The 19,549-nt window shown below is 38.3% G+C and overlaps 1 protein-coding gene across 1 annotated transcript in view; it reads left to right on the top strand.

The window, feature by feature from the left end:
- Positions 1 to 19,549, top strand: part of ADCYAP1R1 (adenylate cyclase activating polypeptide 1 (pituitary) receptor type I) — a 111,593-nt gene that overhangs the window by 77,773 nt on the left and 14,271 nt on the right. Inside the window, exons 10-12 of the mRNA XM_009333313.1 lie at positions 1,857 to 1,917; positions 6,362 to 6,431; positions 8,445 to 8,536. Of these exons, the coding sequence (XP_009331588.1) occupies positions 1,857 to 1,917; positions 6,362 to 6,431; positions 8,445 to 8,536 (223 nt within the window). The remainder of the gene's footprint in view (positions 1 to 1,856; positions 1,918 to 6,361; positions 6,432 to 8,444; positions 8,537 to 19,549) is intronic.

Raw genomic sequence — 19,549 nt, 5'->3', positions numbered from 1 at the left:
AGCAGCAATAAACAAGAGATCAGCATTTTGCAGCATCTGGATGTTTATCTGTTTCTTAAAATGCGCTGAGCACATCAGTGTCCTCATTTGATTAATGAGAACTGCGTATGTCTCTGTTGATCCAGACAATTTTTCCTCTTAAATATGTAATACGCTGGTAAGTTCTCTGGATAGACTGCTGTCTTCCTGAGATATCTCCTAATGCCTGCTCCTTACTCAGGGCAGAAATACAGTCAGCAAGAACAGCTCGACTCAGCCTTTGAGGCTTGTCTGTTTGCTGATGTTACTCAGAAGCTGAAAAGAAAGTGATGAAGTTATATATAACTTTTGATGTAAAAAAAAGTAATGTGAGTATATGTATATTCATATAGCAGATGGTTCAAAACTCCAAACTGATCTGAAACGTGCTTTTTGAACTATATTTTTGTGACACATTTAGTCTAATTCTGCTTTCCTGCCCATGTTTCAGACTTGGAACACTATTCATACCATCAAAATTTATATAATGCAAATCAGTGCAAACTAGATAGCACGTCAGACCCATGATTGATATTTAAAGATTATTTTTATTATTGTGCATCTGTTAAGTGCACAAAGATCTCAATGTTTTCTAGGTATTCTCATGTGAGAAAAACAGACTTCAATTTAAATTAAATATGCATGATTTCTTCTCCCCAAAGCCTGTAATTTTATTTCTTTTTATCATTTTCCCTTCAAATATTCCCGTGTGTGCTTTTTTAAAGGAGGAGGGCTTCATCAGTCATCTAGGTCTATCAGGGATATTTTTATTTCTGATAGCAAAAATATGAGATTTGACAGAGACTCACTTCAGTGGATTCAGTCGAGTGACTAATTAATGTGACATCAACACAGCCTTGCAAAATGTATGAAACATAATTGTTCCTGTCAACTTATGACAGTCTCGTTCACCGCTGCAAGCTGGGGTTATCAAGGTCCTTGTTTTGTTTGCTTTTTAGCACTTTATCTTTCTAGTGGTGCCTGAATAGATGTAGGCAGTTCCTAGTCAAAGATTTTATTCGTCACAAAATGCAGATCCAACTTACCCAGACTTTTCTTGCAAGACTGCATTATTTTTTTAAAATATTTCCACCGAAAACCACACTTGTAGTGTTTTCAGAAAGGAAAATAAATCCAGGTTTCTCAGCGGATTCTTACAGTTTTCATTTAATTTGTATTTTACATGCATTTTTTAAAGAGTAAAGGAATGTCTGAAATAGAAGTGAAATTCTTGCTCCCAATATTCTCTTTTGGGGGCTTGGTTTTGGTTTTTTTTCCATGAAAAAAAATGAAACATTCCTGTGAGTAATGGAATACTATCCTCTACTGATTTCTTTTGGTTGAATAAGTAAAGCAAAATCAGTTATTTACACAATAACAGAGAAATTGCAATACGTGCAAATCTTTTACAACAAAACCACATAAGGATACAAAGAATACAATAATGCCATTACAGCTCAACATCTGCCATTCACCAATTATTGCATAATTACAGTAGCCCTAGACACGGAAGCTGATGTCACTGCTTTTATTTTCTACAGACTATGTTTTAATGTTCATGCAACAAGATGCAGTACAACAACTTTGAGCAATAATGACCTGAAACAACATCACTGTTTCCTGTTATCAGTTTTGCTTCTGCAATCCCACCAAGACTAACCCTCCTCTGACTGAGACAGATGTTTCTAGAGCTCTGGATTAATGCAATGAATCACATTTTTTCGTGCACAAGTGCTATTAGGAAATAAAACCTCAGTCGAGAGGTTGCAAAAAGTGCTCATTGCTGAGTACTAAATGTGCCTAGGCTGCTAACGAGATCACCATCTTATCTTCTGCAGGTACCCCAACAATTTGTGTCACTGTCTGGGCAGTGCTGAGACTTCACTTTGATGATACTGGGTAGGTATTGCTGCGTGGGAAATCATTTCACATCCATTCAGCACGATGGCAAGGATGAAACAGAAATATAGCGATCAGAGGACATGACTGATTTCTCCTTCCATTTCTGACACTGATTTGTGTATGCAAGTAGCTTAGGTCCAGTGTTCAACCTAGAGTGTTTTCCTGTTCAGCTGCATAAATAGCCATAGTTCGATGTTTATGTCCCTATTGCACTGGTGAATTCATGAGAGAAGATGTAGGCATCTACCCTGTAAACCTGCAGCTGACCCAGTGGCCCTCTGTTCGCCGCTCTGTTAAATTAGTGGAGTCCAGGATATGGTTATCTCATCGTAAAAGAGCTGCCAGGTGAATCACACCTGTGATTGTCTTCTCTCCAACTGATTATGAAGGAAGATGAACGTGATGAGCTCATTTGTAGAAATTATTGCAGATATCGCTGATGTGATGAGTGCTATCTGCACAAGGAGTTGCTGAGCTTTGATTTACAAAGGCAATTAGGAGTTTAGCTTCCCCTTGGAGAGTTTTTTTGCACAAATCTAGTGCGGGAGATGAGTAGAGGTGAGACAGAAATCCACATCCTGTCTTCTGTGTGAAAAAAAATGAGGAAATGGAATAATTTCTGAAAGAATTCAAGAGGGTAGATTCCAACCAAATGGTTTCTTTCTGCAGGGGAAAAAAAAAAAACCTGCAAAGATCCTCTATCCTTTTCTAAAGGACCAGAAGAAAAGGCTGCTCCCAGAGATGGCTCTGCCCATCTCAGTAGTCAGAAGATTGATTGGTCTGATAGAGCAGCAGACATAGCTGGTAGGAAAGGACATGAATACACCTTGAAAATACAAACTTAGCAATGTTTTTTGTTTTGTTTTGTTTTGTTTTTGTGACAGCTATGTTTGAAATTGGTGAAATGTTAGGAAAAATGCTGGGAATGAGGGAGACTGAAGTTGGACTAGGTGATCATTGTGGGTGCCTTCCAACTGAAACAGTCTATTCTGTTCTGTTCTGTTCTATTCTATTCTATTCTATTCTATTCTATTCTATTCTAAAATTTGGAAAATCCAGCAGTGGTCCTCTGAAAACCTTGATCTGAGTGAAAGGCATCGTTATGTACCCAAGTCCCATTTCCAAGAGACTTAGGCTTATATTTTAATTTTGCCTTATACTAGAGATACCTGGATCCAAAATCTGCATAACACTCACTGTTCTGTCAGGTTTTCTTCATCCTTGTTCTTTCATGCTCTTTTTGGAAAGCACATAAAGCCCTTCCTCCACTGGGGATGCCAGTGCTTTGACCCAATGTTCTATTTTGACATTAAGACAAATTAAATCATTTATTTCCATGCAAAACAAGCCAGATACCCCTGTTGTGTCATTATTATGATTACAACACTGGTCCTAAATGCATTAATTTCTCTTAGGAGTCCAAACAGTCCTTGCATTTTGCGGGTGGGGGGAATGTCTCGCAGAAGGAAAAAGAAGAAAAAAAACAACAAAAAAACCTTTCCTTTCTTTTAGTTAGAGAAGCTATTTAGCATGCAACACATTTAGACAGATTCTAGCTAAGCGTCTCAGTGGCTACTTTTTAAAAATCAGCAAGCATTGTTCTGGGGGTGGGGAGAGAAGCCAGCGTGAGCCTGAAAACATTGCAGAAATTACTGAACTGGGAAACCACAGTTGCAAAGGCATGGACTAAAATACAGACTCTGAGTCTGAGTCTCCTCCTGCTTGCTCCTTATCAAACTGGCAGAGCTCCCTTGACTTCAGCTCCTGATTCACATCACTGTAAGTGACAGGTTTGTGGAGATAAATGCAACTGTCTGTTTATCCAGAGCTGTGCTAGTGAATTAAATGGAGTTATTCCAGATGTACACCAGAGATGAACAGAGATCAGACTCTGGCCTTTTCAAATGGAAATCACATCCCTCCCCCATCCCACTGGCTCCCTTCCCTTCATCCTTCCTGAAAAAGAGTCCTGTGTGTCTGACCTCCACTGTAGCAATGCATTTGCAAGAAATTAGGGAGCCTGTTTATGTAGTACAGCTTGTTGGCTGGTATTGCAGACTGTTCTGTGCCACATTGCTTTTTTTTCCTTCTGGTCATGTTCATCTGAGGAGGAGATGGTGTTTCTTCCACCACATCCATGCTATAGATCTCGCAGAGACTGGACAAAAAAGACCTTGAAAAACCCTTTGTGTGAGCTTGATCTGGTTCATTGTTGACATCTACAAGGTAGACATTGGCAACTGAGCTTGCTGGGGACACATCCTGTAAAAGGAAAGGAATAGACGTTTGTAGGGGCTGATGTATCGCCCCAGAGTACACATTTAAAACACATCAGTGTGGAAAAAAAAACCAAACAACAACCTCCAAGTGTCTATTTGTCCCAACCAGAGTCCAGGATAATTAACTGGGCTCTAGATGTCTTCAATACAGATGACTGGAACTAGAGCAGGTAGATTCCGTCCCCTGTAATTTCTCATTTCTACACAGACAAATTGCCATACACCAACGCCTGTTTGTACAGCCAGAGTAGTATTAGAATTTGCCCAGATTCTTCCAGCATTGGTCAACTCACTAAAGACTTTCAGGGTAGATTTAATGTGCATCTCAGAGAGGCTGAGCTCTGCAAATAGTGGGTAATTTTCAGAAGAGGGCACCTAATTCATAAATGCATACAAAGAATTGAAAAGATAATTGGTGATATTAGGTGGGGGGGTTTTGTGGCATACAATTGTTGATAACTGAAAAGACCCTGATTTCCAGAGCATGGGTGAGAAGGAGTTCCCTCTGAACATTTGACCCCTTTCAAATACTTTAAATTGGGCATCCAAAGTGAGGTAACTCAGAAATGTTACTTTGCATTTGAAAATCTCAGCCATCAGTCCCATAGATTTTGGGGTATTTTAAGTTTCTAGGCTTTGTAGACAGAAGCAAAAATATGTAATTTTGTGCAAATTTGACATCCCAGCTCTATATTTTCTCTCTTCTCACCAGCTCTACCACACCCCCCCTTATTTTTGGTTTTATGGGAATCCAGTAAAATATTGTTCACCTGCAATATAATAAATAGTGTTCAACTGAAAATATAAGTTCAACTGAAATTTCTAAACCAGACATCACTCAGCTGCTTGGGATTTCTCTCATATGGACTTTGATGATGGAATTTTAGCTCTGACCCCTCACACTTACGCAATACATGTATATAGTTTTGTTTAAAGTTAAGATTTTCACTTTTCCCCCAGATGCTATGACTACCATTTAAATGACACAGAAGTTGCATTAAGCTCTCATAAGATCAGCAGTGTTTTATTCCCGTACGCTCTTTCAAATTGTTTCTTGGCATCTGACAAATGCACCATGACAACCACTGCTGGGACTTTTGGCTGTTGTCCCAGTGGGAGGGAAACCCTCCTTCTCAGAACTGCAGGTACAAAGTAGACATTTTTCTGTGATTTTATGTTTTCCAGAGGGAAGCATGAGGGGAAGAAAGCGGAGAAAAATAGAAGACATTTTTTAACTGACAATCGAATTCTTAATGATTTAAAATAGTGTACCGGGGTGGTGTGGCAGGGGAAATAAGAATTTTTTTTTTCATTATTATTGTTTTTCTAGCCTTAAAAATATATGATAAAGTTTAAAACCCATATGTATATGGGTCCTGTAATTAGCTTTCTCTACAAATGAATGTCCAAATGCATCCATATGGAATAAACTTCAGCAGAATCCTTTGGTGAATGTGGAGGAAGATTTTAAATGCTGAGGTAGAAATGCCATTTTATTTATGATCACTCACTCCCAACAGCTTAAAAAAGGAGCTGACCCCAACTGTTGTCCAGTACTTGAACCTTCTTAGATGAATCCTTGCTCCTTGGTAGGACTTGCAACCCAATGACTGGAAAATCATCCCTATTTGTGAATACAACCAGCCTCTAGTACGTCCTCGTGTACTAGATATGTGTAAGAATCCTCATGTCAGGGTCAGAAACCAACATTCATATCTGTTTACCCTGGAAAAGTAACTGAGACATCAAACTTTGGAATAATCATCTCTTACCCTTCGAGGCATCCTTGCCTTTTTTTCCCTTCTATTGAGATGTTAGCTTAAAGGGACAATTTTACAGTTGTACTGTCTGTAGATACAGAAACATGCATAGAGGCATTTTCCAAAATGGCTAAACTGTTTAGTAAGAGGTACCACTGAAATTGCCACAAAAAGACTTATTTTACTTTCAGGTAAGTTGGGTAAAGGCTGTAAAAGAAAGCTGCAACAGGGACAGAGTAAAGAACTAGTACCTTTGAACCCAAATAAAATAATTTAGCTACAAGACCAATCTCCCACTCTCTGCCCCCTTAAAAATTGTTGTAAGTTTATTAACTTCCTTGTTATATCTCTGTTTCTCTTTCCTTCTCTTTCCCCACCCCATTCTTTCATTAACGACTGCAGCTGCTGGGACATGAATGACAACACCGCCTTGTGGTGGGTGATCAAGGGTCCTGTGGTTGGATCAATCATGGTAAGTAGCACTTGGAGAAGGTGCTTCCTCAACACTTCTGAGGGCAAATAACCAATGCAAATAGCTTCAAATGGCTTTACAAACGATGCTGCATCTGCTGTGCTGGACTACTGGACAGCTTGTCTGAATGTCCACCATTTGCCATCCAGAATGCTAAGTAATTCCTCTGTTATAAAGAAGATTTAGTACAAGTTAAATGATGGTGCACTGCCTGCAAGCAAAGACTATGTAGCCAAGGAGTTATTCAGTTGCTTAAACATAGACACCAAATGCCATAAGTAAGACCCTAGAGCATATGGAGCATTTGCCTGGGGCTGGCAGATACGACACAGGATGTATGGGAATCCTGTGCCATTGGGGTGGCAGCTGAAGGCCAAGTGGGACAATCCAGGGCATCTAAAACAATACTAGATGCCAGTGACTAGGAAACTGGACTGTGTCTGTTGAATTGAATTCATTTCACAGCTACATTTATTTATCTAATATTAGCTTTATAATGGTATTGTGGACATTGTGCAAGATGTTCAATTGTCAACAAGGCATCTAAGCTCTCTTTGGTTGATGGAGGTCTTGGATTTGACTCAAATGATGCTAGATACCTGTGTATGGATGACTGAGAGGTTCTAAAGTACTCTGTTTGGGCTCCGGCTGCTGCCCCAAAAGAATATGGAAATTTTAAAATGGCATTGGTCTCCTCCAGTTAGGAAATTAAAGTGAGCCCCTAGACAATATGGTTAGTGGCACCTGAAAAGCTGTTTGGCTTACCACATGTAGGTGTCTAATTCTGGGCATGCTAAGTTGCTCTCCGCACTCCAGTGACAGTGCTGGCCAGGTCTCCATTGACTGTTGTGGGAATTTAGACATCCAGCTCACAGGTAGCTATCTACAGGTAGGTGTTTTCATCAGGTTTGGTGCTTCTCCTTTTAAGTATTTGGACAGCTGTCTAAAGGACAGTAACCTTCAGACACATTAAAGGTAATTCAGCTAATAACACTGAAGGGTATCAAGATGGAGAGGGTCCAATGGTCTGGGGTTTTTTTGTGATATTGATGCATGTGAATTTCCATGCTTTACAGACATATTTTATGAAGGATCATATTCTGGCTTTGTGGAATCAGTTATACCTGGCTTCTGTTGAAGGCATTAAAGATTCAGGCAACTAGCAAGGGATGACTGGGCTTCTCCATTCATTTGTAGTTCTCAGATCAGATAGAAAATACTTCTGAAGGAGGTGCTCATATCTAGTTTAAGTTCTTGGTCTCCTTACAGGAGTACAAGGTTGCATAAGAGACCAACTTAAGTTTCCCACTGTTTTCTTCTAGCATTAATCTGAAGACAAAGCATTGAAATAAACTGATTTTATTAGTCTCCAAATTTTTAAAAATATATGTGTAATGACATGATGCTACAAAAGAGAAAATGCCCAGGATGACATGAAACTAAAAGACATAAAGAAGAACATTAAACACCCCCACACACACATGCACTCCTCCCCTCCCAAAAACATTAGAGGTCATCTCACCTTGGGACAGACTCAGCCAAACAGAGGGAAAGTGACACAACTTGGGATTTCCAGGAAAGGAGAGACACTAAATTGTGACTTATGGATGCTGCTGAACTGAGAAATGCCTTAGTTCAGAGAACGGGAGATAAAGATGCTTTTACTGTTGAGATCTTTGTTATTTGGTTTTGATGTGCAGGGATCTTTCTTTTTATTCTTTGCACTGGTTGATAATGAAAAAAGTTGAAAACTTTTCACTTATGTTTGTCTTATCTGGTGCTTGGGACTGAAGAAATTCTGCCTATAGCTGCTGCAAGGGGGATATTTTTGCCTGGAAAAGGGGCGATAAGATGCGTGTAAACTTATCCCATTACTCCTGTCCCTATAAAACTTCTAGACTGCAGTTTGGAGAAGAATAAGGCAATGGAGCCAGCAAGTCACTGGGAACATCTCATTCTCATACTTGAAAAAATATATCATTGTCGTAATTTTTTTCTTTCTTTTTCCCCTAGATAAACTTTGTGCTTTTTATTGGCATAATTGTGATACTTGTGCAGAAACTCCAGTCACCTGATATCGGGGGCAATGAGTCCAGCATTTACTTGTAAGTACAAATAAAGCAGTAATCAATTCAGATTTCTATTATACACATAGGAAAAAAGACAAAGTCAAAAAGATGCCTCAGCTGAAGTAATCTGATTTTCAAAAAGAGTCACAGCATCTATTAAATTTATTTGGATGATTTTGACTTTTTTTAAATCCAAAAGCCACTAAAGTGCATTTTAACACCAGCTTTCACCTTTCTTTAAAAGGCCTAGGAAAAAAAGCATAAACATTAAAAAAAAAACCTAAAAAACAAACAAACAAACAAAAACTTCTTTACAGGTCAGTTATCTGGAAATTAACATACTGACCAGGCATAAACATTATTATACTCGTGGGACAGTCTGCTGTGCTTCATACGTTCCAGGGACATGGTCCAAAGTTCATTGAAAGCAATGAGATTTGGCAAAAAGATTTCATTAACTTTGGACTGAATTCTAATTTAGGAAGCTGTCCTAAAGTGGCTTATGTTCATGTTTCTGGTAACCTTGAATACATTCAACTTAAGCCAAAAAATTCCCCCACGCAGCTAGAATTGCTTAAAAATGCACAACAAATCCTAAAATTTTCCTGTAGAAGTTTGAAAACTTTCTTTGTGGTTTACAGTTTTTTAAAGCCGACATCCTTTTTGTTAGTTTCCACCTCATTAGAGGACAGAAATTGGCCATTTGAGATGGTCGTCATTCCCATTTTGAGTGCATGCAGTCATTCTCCATAGAAAAATTATATCATCATTTTGAATAACTAGGATATGTGGCAGCACGTTTGGTGTTTTCTTGGCTTTTCAGCCTAAACACCACGCACATTTGCTTTGCAATTTTTTGTGAGCTCTAGTGATTTCTAGCACTCATAAACATAGGTAAGACTATTTGATTTAACACTGGATTCCTGGAAAAAAAAAGCAAGTCATGCAAACCTTAAATAAAAATAAAAGATGTCAGGGTAAAGTAGGAGATCCTTATTTTGTAGTACTTTTTTAAAAAATTATCCAGTGATCAGTTTCACCCTAAGTAGCCACACTCATAGTATAATGATGTCATCCATCTAAATGACAATTTTCAGGGAAAAATATGTCCTCCGGCTGCTTATTTTTCTTCCTTTCTTTCCTATTGTCTTGTTTACATTTACATGAAATGATAATATTTTATGCCTCACTTTTCCACCTCCATAGTCAGACATCCACTTACTGAAAGTACTGCCCTTCAAGTTTGCTCTAAACTGGGTTACCACAGACAAAAATAATGCTTTAAATTCATTCTGCAGGTGGATATTTCTCAGTATTAAAATTCAGGAGAAAGCGTAGTGAATAGGTTAACTATGCATGGTTTGCCTAGGGCTTGCATGAAAACTTCCCATGTATGTGCTGCTGGGAAGTCGCCCACTGAATCTTAGACTGTAATTAGCACCCAAGATGTGCAGAGCTAGTTCTGATTACGACCTGCGAAGTGCATGTTTGGTGTCTGCTGCACATCTCTCACATATGAAGCAAAGCATGCCATAGACTCCAGTGATTTAACTAGACGATAAAACACCCTTGTCATTTTTGATCAATATGGTGACTGGGTTTTACTGCTATTTTTCCTATGTGTATAGTTAGCCACCAAAACCAAGAGAAAACATCATATTTTCTGTTTCATTCGCTGCCATTATTTTCCATATTTTTTTGCAACTTTATAATGGGTGTGTATAAATTGATCTTGCATTTATGTATGTGTTATGAAGTGGAGTGTTGTTTATCCAAACAGATTTGACAACAGAAAAGTCACACAGAAACGATAAAAAGAAATGAAATTAATAAGTCTATGCAGATATACACCAGGCATACTCAACATTTGCGCACACATGTCCTGTAAAAAGAGAGCTGTTATAAAGAAGAAAAAAGATAGATCATAGTATGGTTATGTCACCATATTGAAATCTCTGTGGCATTTAGACTGTGGTCCCTATTAAGCATTTTCCATGTCCTATTTTGCTGCTTCAAACTGAAACATCATCCCATCAGACCAAATTCTCCATCCAGATCTTTATTCCACAACATATTTAAGTACTTTGCCTTTAATACATGAGACAGATCAGTTGTGGTCGAGGAAGGATGTTCAGCCTGTTTCTGAAGGAAATATCACATGATATCTGCAGTGGTGATTGAGATTTACTCTGGTATCAATCTTCTACTCTTTGGAATAACCTTTTAGCTAGGATTTCCATCATCAAAAAAAAGAAAATAAAAGACCCCACAAAAATTTGGTTATTGATTTTGAGTAGGATTTATTTTCTTATATGTATGGTACATGTTTATGTTCAGGCCCTTTTAATGATTATTTTTATTAGGAAAATCTGCCTCCAGTTCTATTTTATAGACACTATGGTCATGGTTCCGCAAATCACTTAAGCCTGTATTTGGCTTCAAAAGCCTTGGGGATGTGCTTAAATTCAAAGATTAATTATATATTGTTACCACTGTGCACTCATTGTTAAAAATTCCCACTACTGAAGTTAGCTGCGAGCTATGACAGGAACACAAGAGAAGAGTGCGCTACTGGGGAACTAATGCTGAATTAACACAGTATAGCCACTAGAAATTTTAAGACTTGCTTTATAAAAAACCCAACACAATAATTTGTATAATTTGCAGCAAATAATGACTGCTTTATCCCCATAAAATCCAGACTTTCTCTCTAAATAACCTTTCTGATGGTAATTGTATGCAATAACCTTTGCCTTTAGGCTGACAAAAACTTGGAAACATGTGGCTAACTCCTAACAACTTTCTGCAGTAGTCAAATGCTTTAGTGGTTGTAAACTCCCATTTTATCAACTTGTATCTTCAGTCATTCATTACCAGTCTCATGCCTAATCGATCTTTCTTCACACATTTAATTCCCCCTCAATGCTGCCTGCATGTTGCTGATCCCATTTCAGACTGAATGGCTCAAAATATGTCAGATTCTGAGAGAACAATAACTCCGTCCTTCTTTTACTGATGTTTTAGATAGAAACTCCTCCTTATGGCTGAAATGATTGGGGGCTAGAATCATCAAAAATATCTAAGCAGCTGAGGTAGGAATTAAAAAGGAAATAGAAGCTACCCTTTCTAATGTTCATTTTAATTTTATGATTTTTTTCTTTTTCTGAGAACCTTAAGCAGCTTCCATACTTCCTCCCGGTAGTCATCATAATAATTATTTACTTTTTAGTGTTAGGAGTAAACTGCCAAAGGCATAAAAAAGACATAACTGTTTCTTGAACCATGTTCCAGTTTCAGTTAATCTTGTGTCAGTCCGAATAATTCCACCAAATTAAGCATCTAACCAAAGCAAGTCCAGTAATACAAATGCAATAGATTTTTATCTGAGTGAGTTGTTCTGAGATCCTCAGGTGCTGGAGAAGCATAAAGTGATACCGATTGTGTTCCTAGTGTAATTAAGACGACTATCTGCATAGTTCAGACAGGTTTCTTGCCCCATCTGGTGAATGAATTGCATAAGCAACTGTAATGTGCCACGATCATGGACATGACATGCTTAATCCTATAGTACAAATGACAATGTCTTGTATTTGTACCTGTACATTCAATCCAGCTAGATTTTACTTAACATGCTTCGAAAGAGAAAGCACTGCCTGTTTTTTAGCAATCTCCAGTTGCACAGTTTGTAAATATTTTGAAGAAGTAGTAGATTATTTAGGGACACTGTTACACCATATGCTCAAAGCCAAGTAACACCACATCAGATGTCCATGAATCCAATGTGCACTCACAGTTCTGGGGACTGGAAACACATATTCACAACCCTACTATGGCTGGCTCAGCACACTGCATCACATCAGGCCCACATTATTTGCGTGGATTTTCATACATCAGTCCCTTGTCTGGAATTGTAGGAAACAGATAATAGATTGATCTGGCAAGGCTTCACTGTTTTTCCCATGGGAAATCCAGCCAATAGTGTGTAACATGGTATGTCAGAACCTGCTTTCAGGCATCCTGGTTTTGGTCAAGTTGTTGCAGAGAGAGTACATTCACCCCCCAAAAAAACCCATATTCCTATAGAAATTGCCTACACAAAGCTTAAATCCACATTATTATTTTCATGAGCATTGTTGCATTACCAAAAGAGTCATTATAGACAGAAGATCATCTAACAGTATCACTACCATAAACCACTACAGAGTTTAAGTAGGTATGCATGATGTAGATGCATGCTGGAATAGCCCTTAAGATTGAAAAGGCCCACACATTTCCATCAAGTCTTTGCTTATTCATTCATTTTCAAGGATCAAACACTGAAAAAGCTTCTTTTGGTTTTTTTTTTTTTTTATTTCCAGTTTATCATGAATAGTATAATTTGGGAGGGGGAAGCTTGTTTCTGCTTTTGCTTTAACAGATTCTTCATAAATTTTGTATCACATGTTGAAAACTCAATGAAAAGAAAATAAACCCCACATATATCTAGCTAATTCAGGTCTACGTCATTCCTCCAATCAGCATCTTGCTGGAAAGAAAGGAGAAACATGGCATATATCATAGGTAGGTATGATTTTACATATGGTGCAACCTAGAGGGTTAGGGCAGGAGAAGCAATGTTATAACACAAATGTTTTGGTAAACAACACTCCTCTACAGTTCACCTGCAAAGTCACTGGACACTCAATGATTCATTCTGCTACCGCTTTGTCTTGCTGCAAGTGCTCAGACTGCCAGCATTAATAATTATTGACAGGGTCTTCATGCCAAAAGTCTCATTTTTGACGAGAAAATGGCAGATGTTTAATGAACGGTATATTCTTTAGCATGGCACTTTAATATCTTAACCCCAGGTACTATCAGTTGAGTGCTGGAATGCCCACTAACCCAGCAATGAAAGGAACTCCTGTCCCCGGGCTAATCCTTGTCTGTCACAAGAAAATACAGTGGAAAACATAAACAATGATCATTTGGTGTCAGTGCATGATCAGCAAGGACCTAGTCTCATTTCTAAGAAATGTTAGGAGAGTAGATGTTTGCTACTTTGATTGACGCTAATTCTTGATGGATTTATTTAATGCTCTAGAGAAAATGTTCACATTCACAACTACTATACTTTTCATTTACATTTCCCAAGACAAATTATTATTTTGGGTGTTGGTTCGAGGGTTTTTTGGCTTCTGTTTTGGGTTTGGGTTTTTTTTGGGGAGGGGTGTTAATTTGTGCCAAATCTTTTCAGGTAGGGATTGGAAAAAAATTGAGTGTACTCCTTAGGAATGTAAGTTCGTGTAGGCTATGTACCATAATTAGCAAGAATATAATTACACAGGGATTGATTTATTTTCAGATAAAGTAATTGAAAACCCTATTCTGCTTTGATTATCCATCTATAGATTTGCTGTGGTCTCAACTACTGTAAAATCAAAGAGCACAGGATTTTCTCCATTCCTCTGTGGTCCCCAGAGTTCATCTCACATTGTCTCTGTCAACAGGCAGAGATGCGGGCTACTCAAAATCCCCCCCTGGTGCCTGTGGCCGGTAGAGGAACATGAACATACATCTTTGGTTGTCAAATCTAGCTTCGTAACCTAAACACTGTCCTTTCATCCGGTATGCATCTTTTACATTTACAGTGATGATGAGATCAGACCTAAAACTATGTCCACCTTGAAAGTGGTTTTGTTATTTCATGGGCCATTTGCCAGAGAGATATTCCAGAAGAGCAAATCAATACTTTTAAAGGAAATTCCATCGATTTCCAATGATATACAAGTGCTTTACTGGAGCTTTGACAGGCTCAGATTTTGAAATCATTGATCAAAACTTGTTTCTTGTGTTTACAAGATCAACTGGGATGAATGCAATGTTAAAAAGTGCTCTGCTTCTGTTATTCTGAAATCCTTAGAAGGCGGTTAGAGTGAAAGTCCATTGTGCCTTGGCCTGCACAGGTGATGTCTCTATGATGGAGGCTGACTCCTGTTATTTTCAATTTTGAAGTAGTAATGAAAAATAGGATGACGTTGTCTTTAAACACTATTTGTGCACATTGCTGTAAGGTATTTTTATGGGCAATTTTGTGGTTTCAATGGATATACGGACAGAGGAAAGGATACAACACTGATTTATGTGGTTGATGAACTAGCTGACTTTTTTGAAATCTGCCTAAGTTTCATGCTTAACAATTCTCTAATGGTGACTTAAAATTTCCACTTGACTCCATGCTCTGTGGCAGCCTTAGAGAACGAGGTTGTGTCCTAAATGAGCAAAGCATAGACTTTTTTCCCCATCTGTTACAAGAGCAAGCCACAAACTGGGAAAGAGCATGTTTGCATTAACGCTAATGCAAACAGATGGTCCTTCTGCAGAAAGATCAAGGAGGTATGCAGGTTAGTGAGGGAGAGAACAATGCCATGTTATATTCAACAGTCTGGTTCTCTTTATAGAAATGTTCCTTCCATTTTTTTTAAGAAGAAACAGTAATGCAAAGCTTGATGCACTCTCAACAGTTCTGTCAAGGGTTGGATTAACCCTAACAGCACCGTTTTTGAGGAGGTTTAGGCACAAAAAAAGGCTAAATAGTGTCTTATGAATTCCCATTGAAATGTTAGTAGTATATATCTGGATATTTCAGACCCAAATGTCTTTCAAAGCCAGTACCTAAAACATCATGGCTTGATTGCCATAACTGGTATGAAACAGCACTCATAACATCTGAAGGCTCAAGCCAGCATGTTTGCATCTGTGCTTGTGTACCTGTGTAAATATAGGTCTTTACCTACACATGTACTGTCTGAAATGCTATATATATCTAAAATTGTTCCAGCGTTGCTTTTTAAAAGACCACAAATACTTTAACAATGAGCACAATATAAAGCTTCTTACTTTAATGTGAAACTGACTACACTTAGCTAAATTCTCTGTAATATTATAACTTCTGCCACAGATTCAAGTTTACTGATCAGCAAAAATAAGGTAGCCTTCCTAAAGAAGATGGGGTACAGACCTCAGCTGTGTTTCTAAAATCACTGCACTTCATCAAAGTGAATAACCTAATTTTGATCTGTATTGATAAACTTTAGTTGTCATGGAGATCAGCAGGATAGAGCACATCCATTGCCTAAGGCCATGCATCTTTACAAATTACCCATGGATTTGGGTGCAGTGTTGTATCCTTTGTCAAGGTAGCTTACTTACTGGGAAAGATAATGGTTCTGGAGATTCAGATAATTTTTCAGAAACCTCAAATTGAGAGTTAACTTGGAAGCATCCAAATTAGACCATGCTGGCTGTTTTCCCTTTCCCTCCTGAATTGCTCATAGCTAAGTTTGTTGTATTGAATGCATTGTTAGGCTGAAAGAGATAGATCTGGAATTTTATTTGTCCCCAAATCAGTTTGCACCTTTGTTTCTTTGAATCGGTTACTTAGCATAAAGATAAACCTGGAGTTGAGGCAACTGGTCATGCAGCAGTTGTTGCGAGACTGCAGACAATGGGGAATAATTCTGACATCTCTGATCTTGAACGTGCTTTCAACTTACATCAAAGCTTGATGCACACCGGCATCCATGGTCTTCCATTTCCTTTTTGCTACCATTCACATTTTTGCCTCTACCATATGAGAACAAAAGGAGTTTAATTTCCCCTCAGTGTCTCTGCTTCTCCTTGCCATTGATTTCTTGTGTCTCACTTCAGCAGCTAACATGCTTCACATCCAGTGGTTTTAGTTTTATGTCTGAAGAATTATTAGGATGTACTCCAAGAAATTACATAAAGCCTTAGAGCCTGAGGTATGGAAGGGGCAAGAAAGATGGTGCTGTCGCAGTGCAGAAGATTTTTTGATCTGGAAGGGTGAACTTCTCACGAGGGTCTTGTAACTAATACTGTGCATAAAAGGAACTGTGTGGTACCAACTGGATAATTGGTTAATTGCCCAGGAACAAATTCTTCCTGACTTGGAGAGTACAAGTACACAAAGGCCACCAGGTTACAATGGCTTAATATTGAATTAAGTCTCAATGAAGGTGGCTCAAACAAATGTATACTACCTCAAGATTGGACCAAAGCAAAGTTGAGCATATGGTTCACATCATAGTCTTAGTACCTCATTTGCTCTTCACCTGTGTCATTACTGAGAGATTTCCAAACTAATTCGTCTTACATATTTCCAATGAAAAAACTGGAGTTGTTCAGCTGACTAAATGTCTGCAAGCCCAGGCCTTTTCAACGAAGGCAGCATTCTCTTTTTTCATGAAGGAGGGTTATAGAGATGGCTTGAAACTTGGATCGTCATCTGCAGGGATACCTTATAACATGTAAGACAGATGAAGCAAAACAATGTAACTGAAGCTTCAGAGCTGCAAATTATATAAACTCAGTGTAGCTATACCGATGCTGAGGTTTGCCAGCTGACAGGATTAAGATCTGTCTATAATGCTTGAAAATCCACTTCTTGTGGCAGACTGTGACAAGAAGTACTCTGTGGGTTTTGCTCATTTGTTTGTTTTAAGGACAATGAGCTAATCACATTCTCGGATATTTTGTGTCTGGATTTGGACATACATATTCTTCATTTCAAACAGTAAACCTATATTCAAAACCATTTAAGAATCTCATTTGGTGTGGTACATTTTTCTCACTTAACATGCTATTGTCTTCTACACTACAATTATGTTACTGCACTTCCATCAGAATTATTCCATAATGCATGACTTTAGTCTATGCTCTGGAGTCAGTGAGAATAAAATAGGATTTCCAGAGTTAATATGGAGGAAGGATCAGGACATGTAACCTTGAAGTTACAGTTCATTTAAAGACTGTTTTTGATGGAAGTATTCTGCTCTCTATTACCAGCTTTCTTCTCTAGAGCACAGCTAAATATTAAGCTTTGTCTCTTTATTATTCGATCTCTCATGGCTTTCTCCATCCTTGTATGTCCACCCTATAGAAGTTAGCAAAGCCAAGAATGAACAGTGTAGAGAGGATTTTTGGCTCTCTTTGAACTTTCTGTTTCATCTTCAAGCCTCTGTTCTGCACAAAGGTCAGAATTATTGGACAAAAAGATCCAGTTCAAATTCATATTTGTTAAACATTCATTTTCAGCCTCAGCTATAGTCTGCAAGCAGTAATCCAGCTCCAGCCTCTGGAGAGGTGGTAGTGGTTTCCCCACAGACATGCTGTTTCTGTGTCAAAGTGTTGTTGTAATTACCATGCTAGCTTTCAGTTACAATAGATTAAATCTAACTTTGGTGGAATTAAAAGTACACTCATGTAAAGTGTATAGAGGACATTGAATGTTCTCTATAATCTGAGAGCTTTGAAATCCGTAGAAGACCCTCATGAGGTTTCCTATATATGTCCTAGTTTTTAGCTTGAAGTTACTTGACTTTACAAGTACATAGACACAAAAAAATGCAAGTCTTCTTTATGTTCCTCCAAATCACTGACAAAAAAAAAAAAAGCAATCCACTGATCTGTGTAAGACACATCTACACAAAACAGTGAAGAGAGACAAAGCTGACCTCTCACATGTTAAACCAAGGCAAGTGCCCTAAAAGGTAGCGACCGAAAAAGTCAGATGAAAGAAAACTACTACCACCCATTAAAGTCAACTGATTTTAATGTGTTTTGGACAAGGACTGTCAAGAAGACCTCACACTTTCTCTTTTTTTCCCAACCTGTTTTCAGATTATTCCCAGGTGTCAGAAGATGATCCTGGAATACCTCAGACCCTTTAGAGAGGTCAGGGGAAAGTGTTTTCTGTTTGGTGGTGTTAGCAGTAGAAAGTAGAGCTATAGGTAACAAGACTAAGCCTTTGACAAAAGGTGACTAAGACTTCTGGACTTGTTTTCAATCGAAGAGTAGAGAACCGGAGTTGCCTTTTTTATGAAGAGCACAACAGTGGTTGTACTTTTAGCAAGACAGCATGGGATCCGCCTGATTTAATAAGATAATCATGCTGGGTTCCTTCCACAGTCAGTAGAGATCTATTCAGTCCAGAGAATAAAATCCTTGGTACAACTTATTTCATTCTAAACAAGATGTTTAAAACAGGTCAGATAAATCTCACTTTATGGCCTGTTTCTCACCACTAACTGCAAAGCTAGCATGGGTCGACAAGGTAAAAGGCATACACCTATATTGTAAACTTCAAAAATTAGATGAGATGGAATGAAATAACGACTTTGCTGAGAAGCACCCGTGCTTATTCTCTGTCTGGATGAGAGGAGTGAATGAGTCCACTTCCATACAGTGGATCAGGGCCCGCAGTCACTGCAGCAGGATGGAATTGTATAGTCTGTTTTCTGCTCACAGAACAAGTTCAGTATTCCAAACTGTTTATATCTGATTTGTAAGTCCAAGGTTTTTGTAAATGTAGTTGGTGTTTTGGCCAGGAAACAAGCCTAGCTTCAGGGAATTCTTAGCTATTGAGTAGCAAGGAAAAGAAATCCCCCAACCTATAACAATATCAGCTCTAGGTAAGTAGGCATGTAGCATAAATAATAGATGGTATGGCTCAATTTTTCAAGTTTTTTTCTCTCTCTCCCATAAAATCTTTCTACTTTCACTTTGGTTAACCTTTTACTGTATTTTCAGTACTTTATTTCATTGATTTGTTTCTACATTCCTCCTCCTATTACTACATGGTTGCCAATCTTATTTGTAGTGAGGTTACATAGAATTACTTGAGCAGGGTGCACAAAGATTCTTGATGAGGCACAGTTTTAATTTGCATTAATCAAATTCTACCTTTATTGTGTTTCCCAAAGGATTCCCCTTCAGCATATTTAGAGACAACCCACAAACTCTGTCATTCCCTGTGTGCTATTAGTGACCTAAACCCAGAATCCGATCTTTTTCATCATGGATCTACATGGCCTTGGTAATAGAGCATAACTTCATTCCCCTGAATCGGCATGCTCATTTGACTTCTCTTAAGCACCTCTGAGAAACCTACAAAGCCTTTAGAACTGAATTGCAACTACCTTTGCCTCAAATTTGTGTACTCTCTCATTTGCATTAACTTGCCAGACATCAAGGTGTTCAGTCTGACAA

Source organism: Pygoscelis adeliae, unplaced genomic scaffold, assembly GCF_000699105.1.
Source record: "Pygoscelis adeliae isolate BGI_AS28 unplaced genomic scaffold, ASM69910v1 Scaffold88, whole genome shotgun sequence".
In the NCBI taxonomy this organism is placed as follows: Eukaryota; Metazoa; Chordata; class Aves; order Sphenisciformes; family Spheniscidae; genus Pygoscelis; species Pygoscelis adeliae.
The sequence above is the reverse complement of the archived record's forward strand: the minus strand, read 5'-3'. Positions and strand labels throughout refer to the sequence as shown.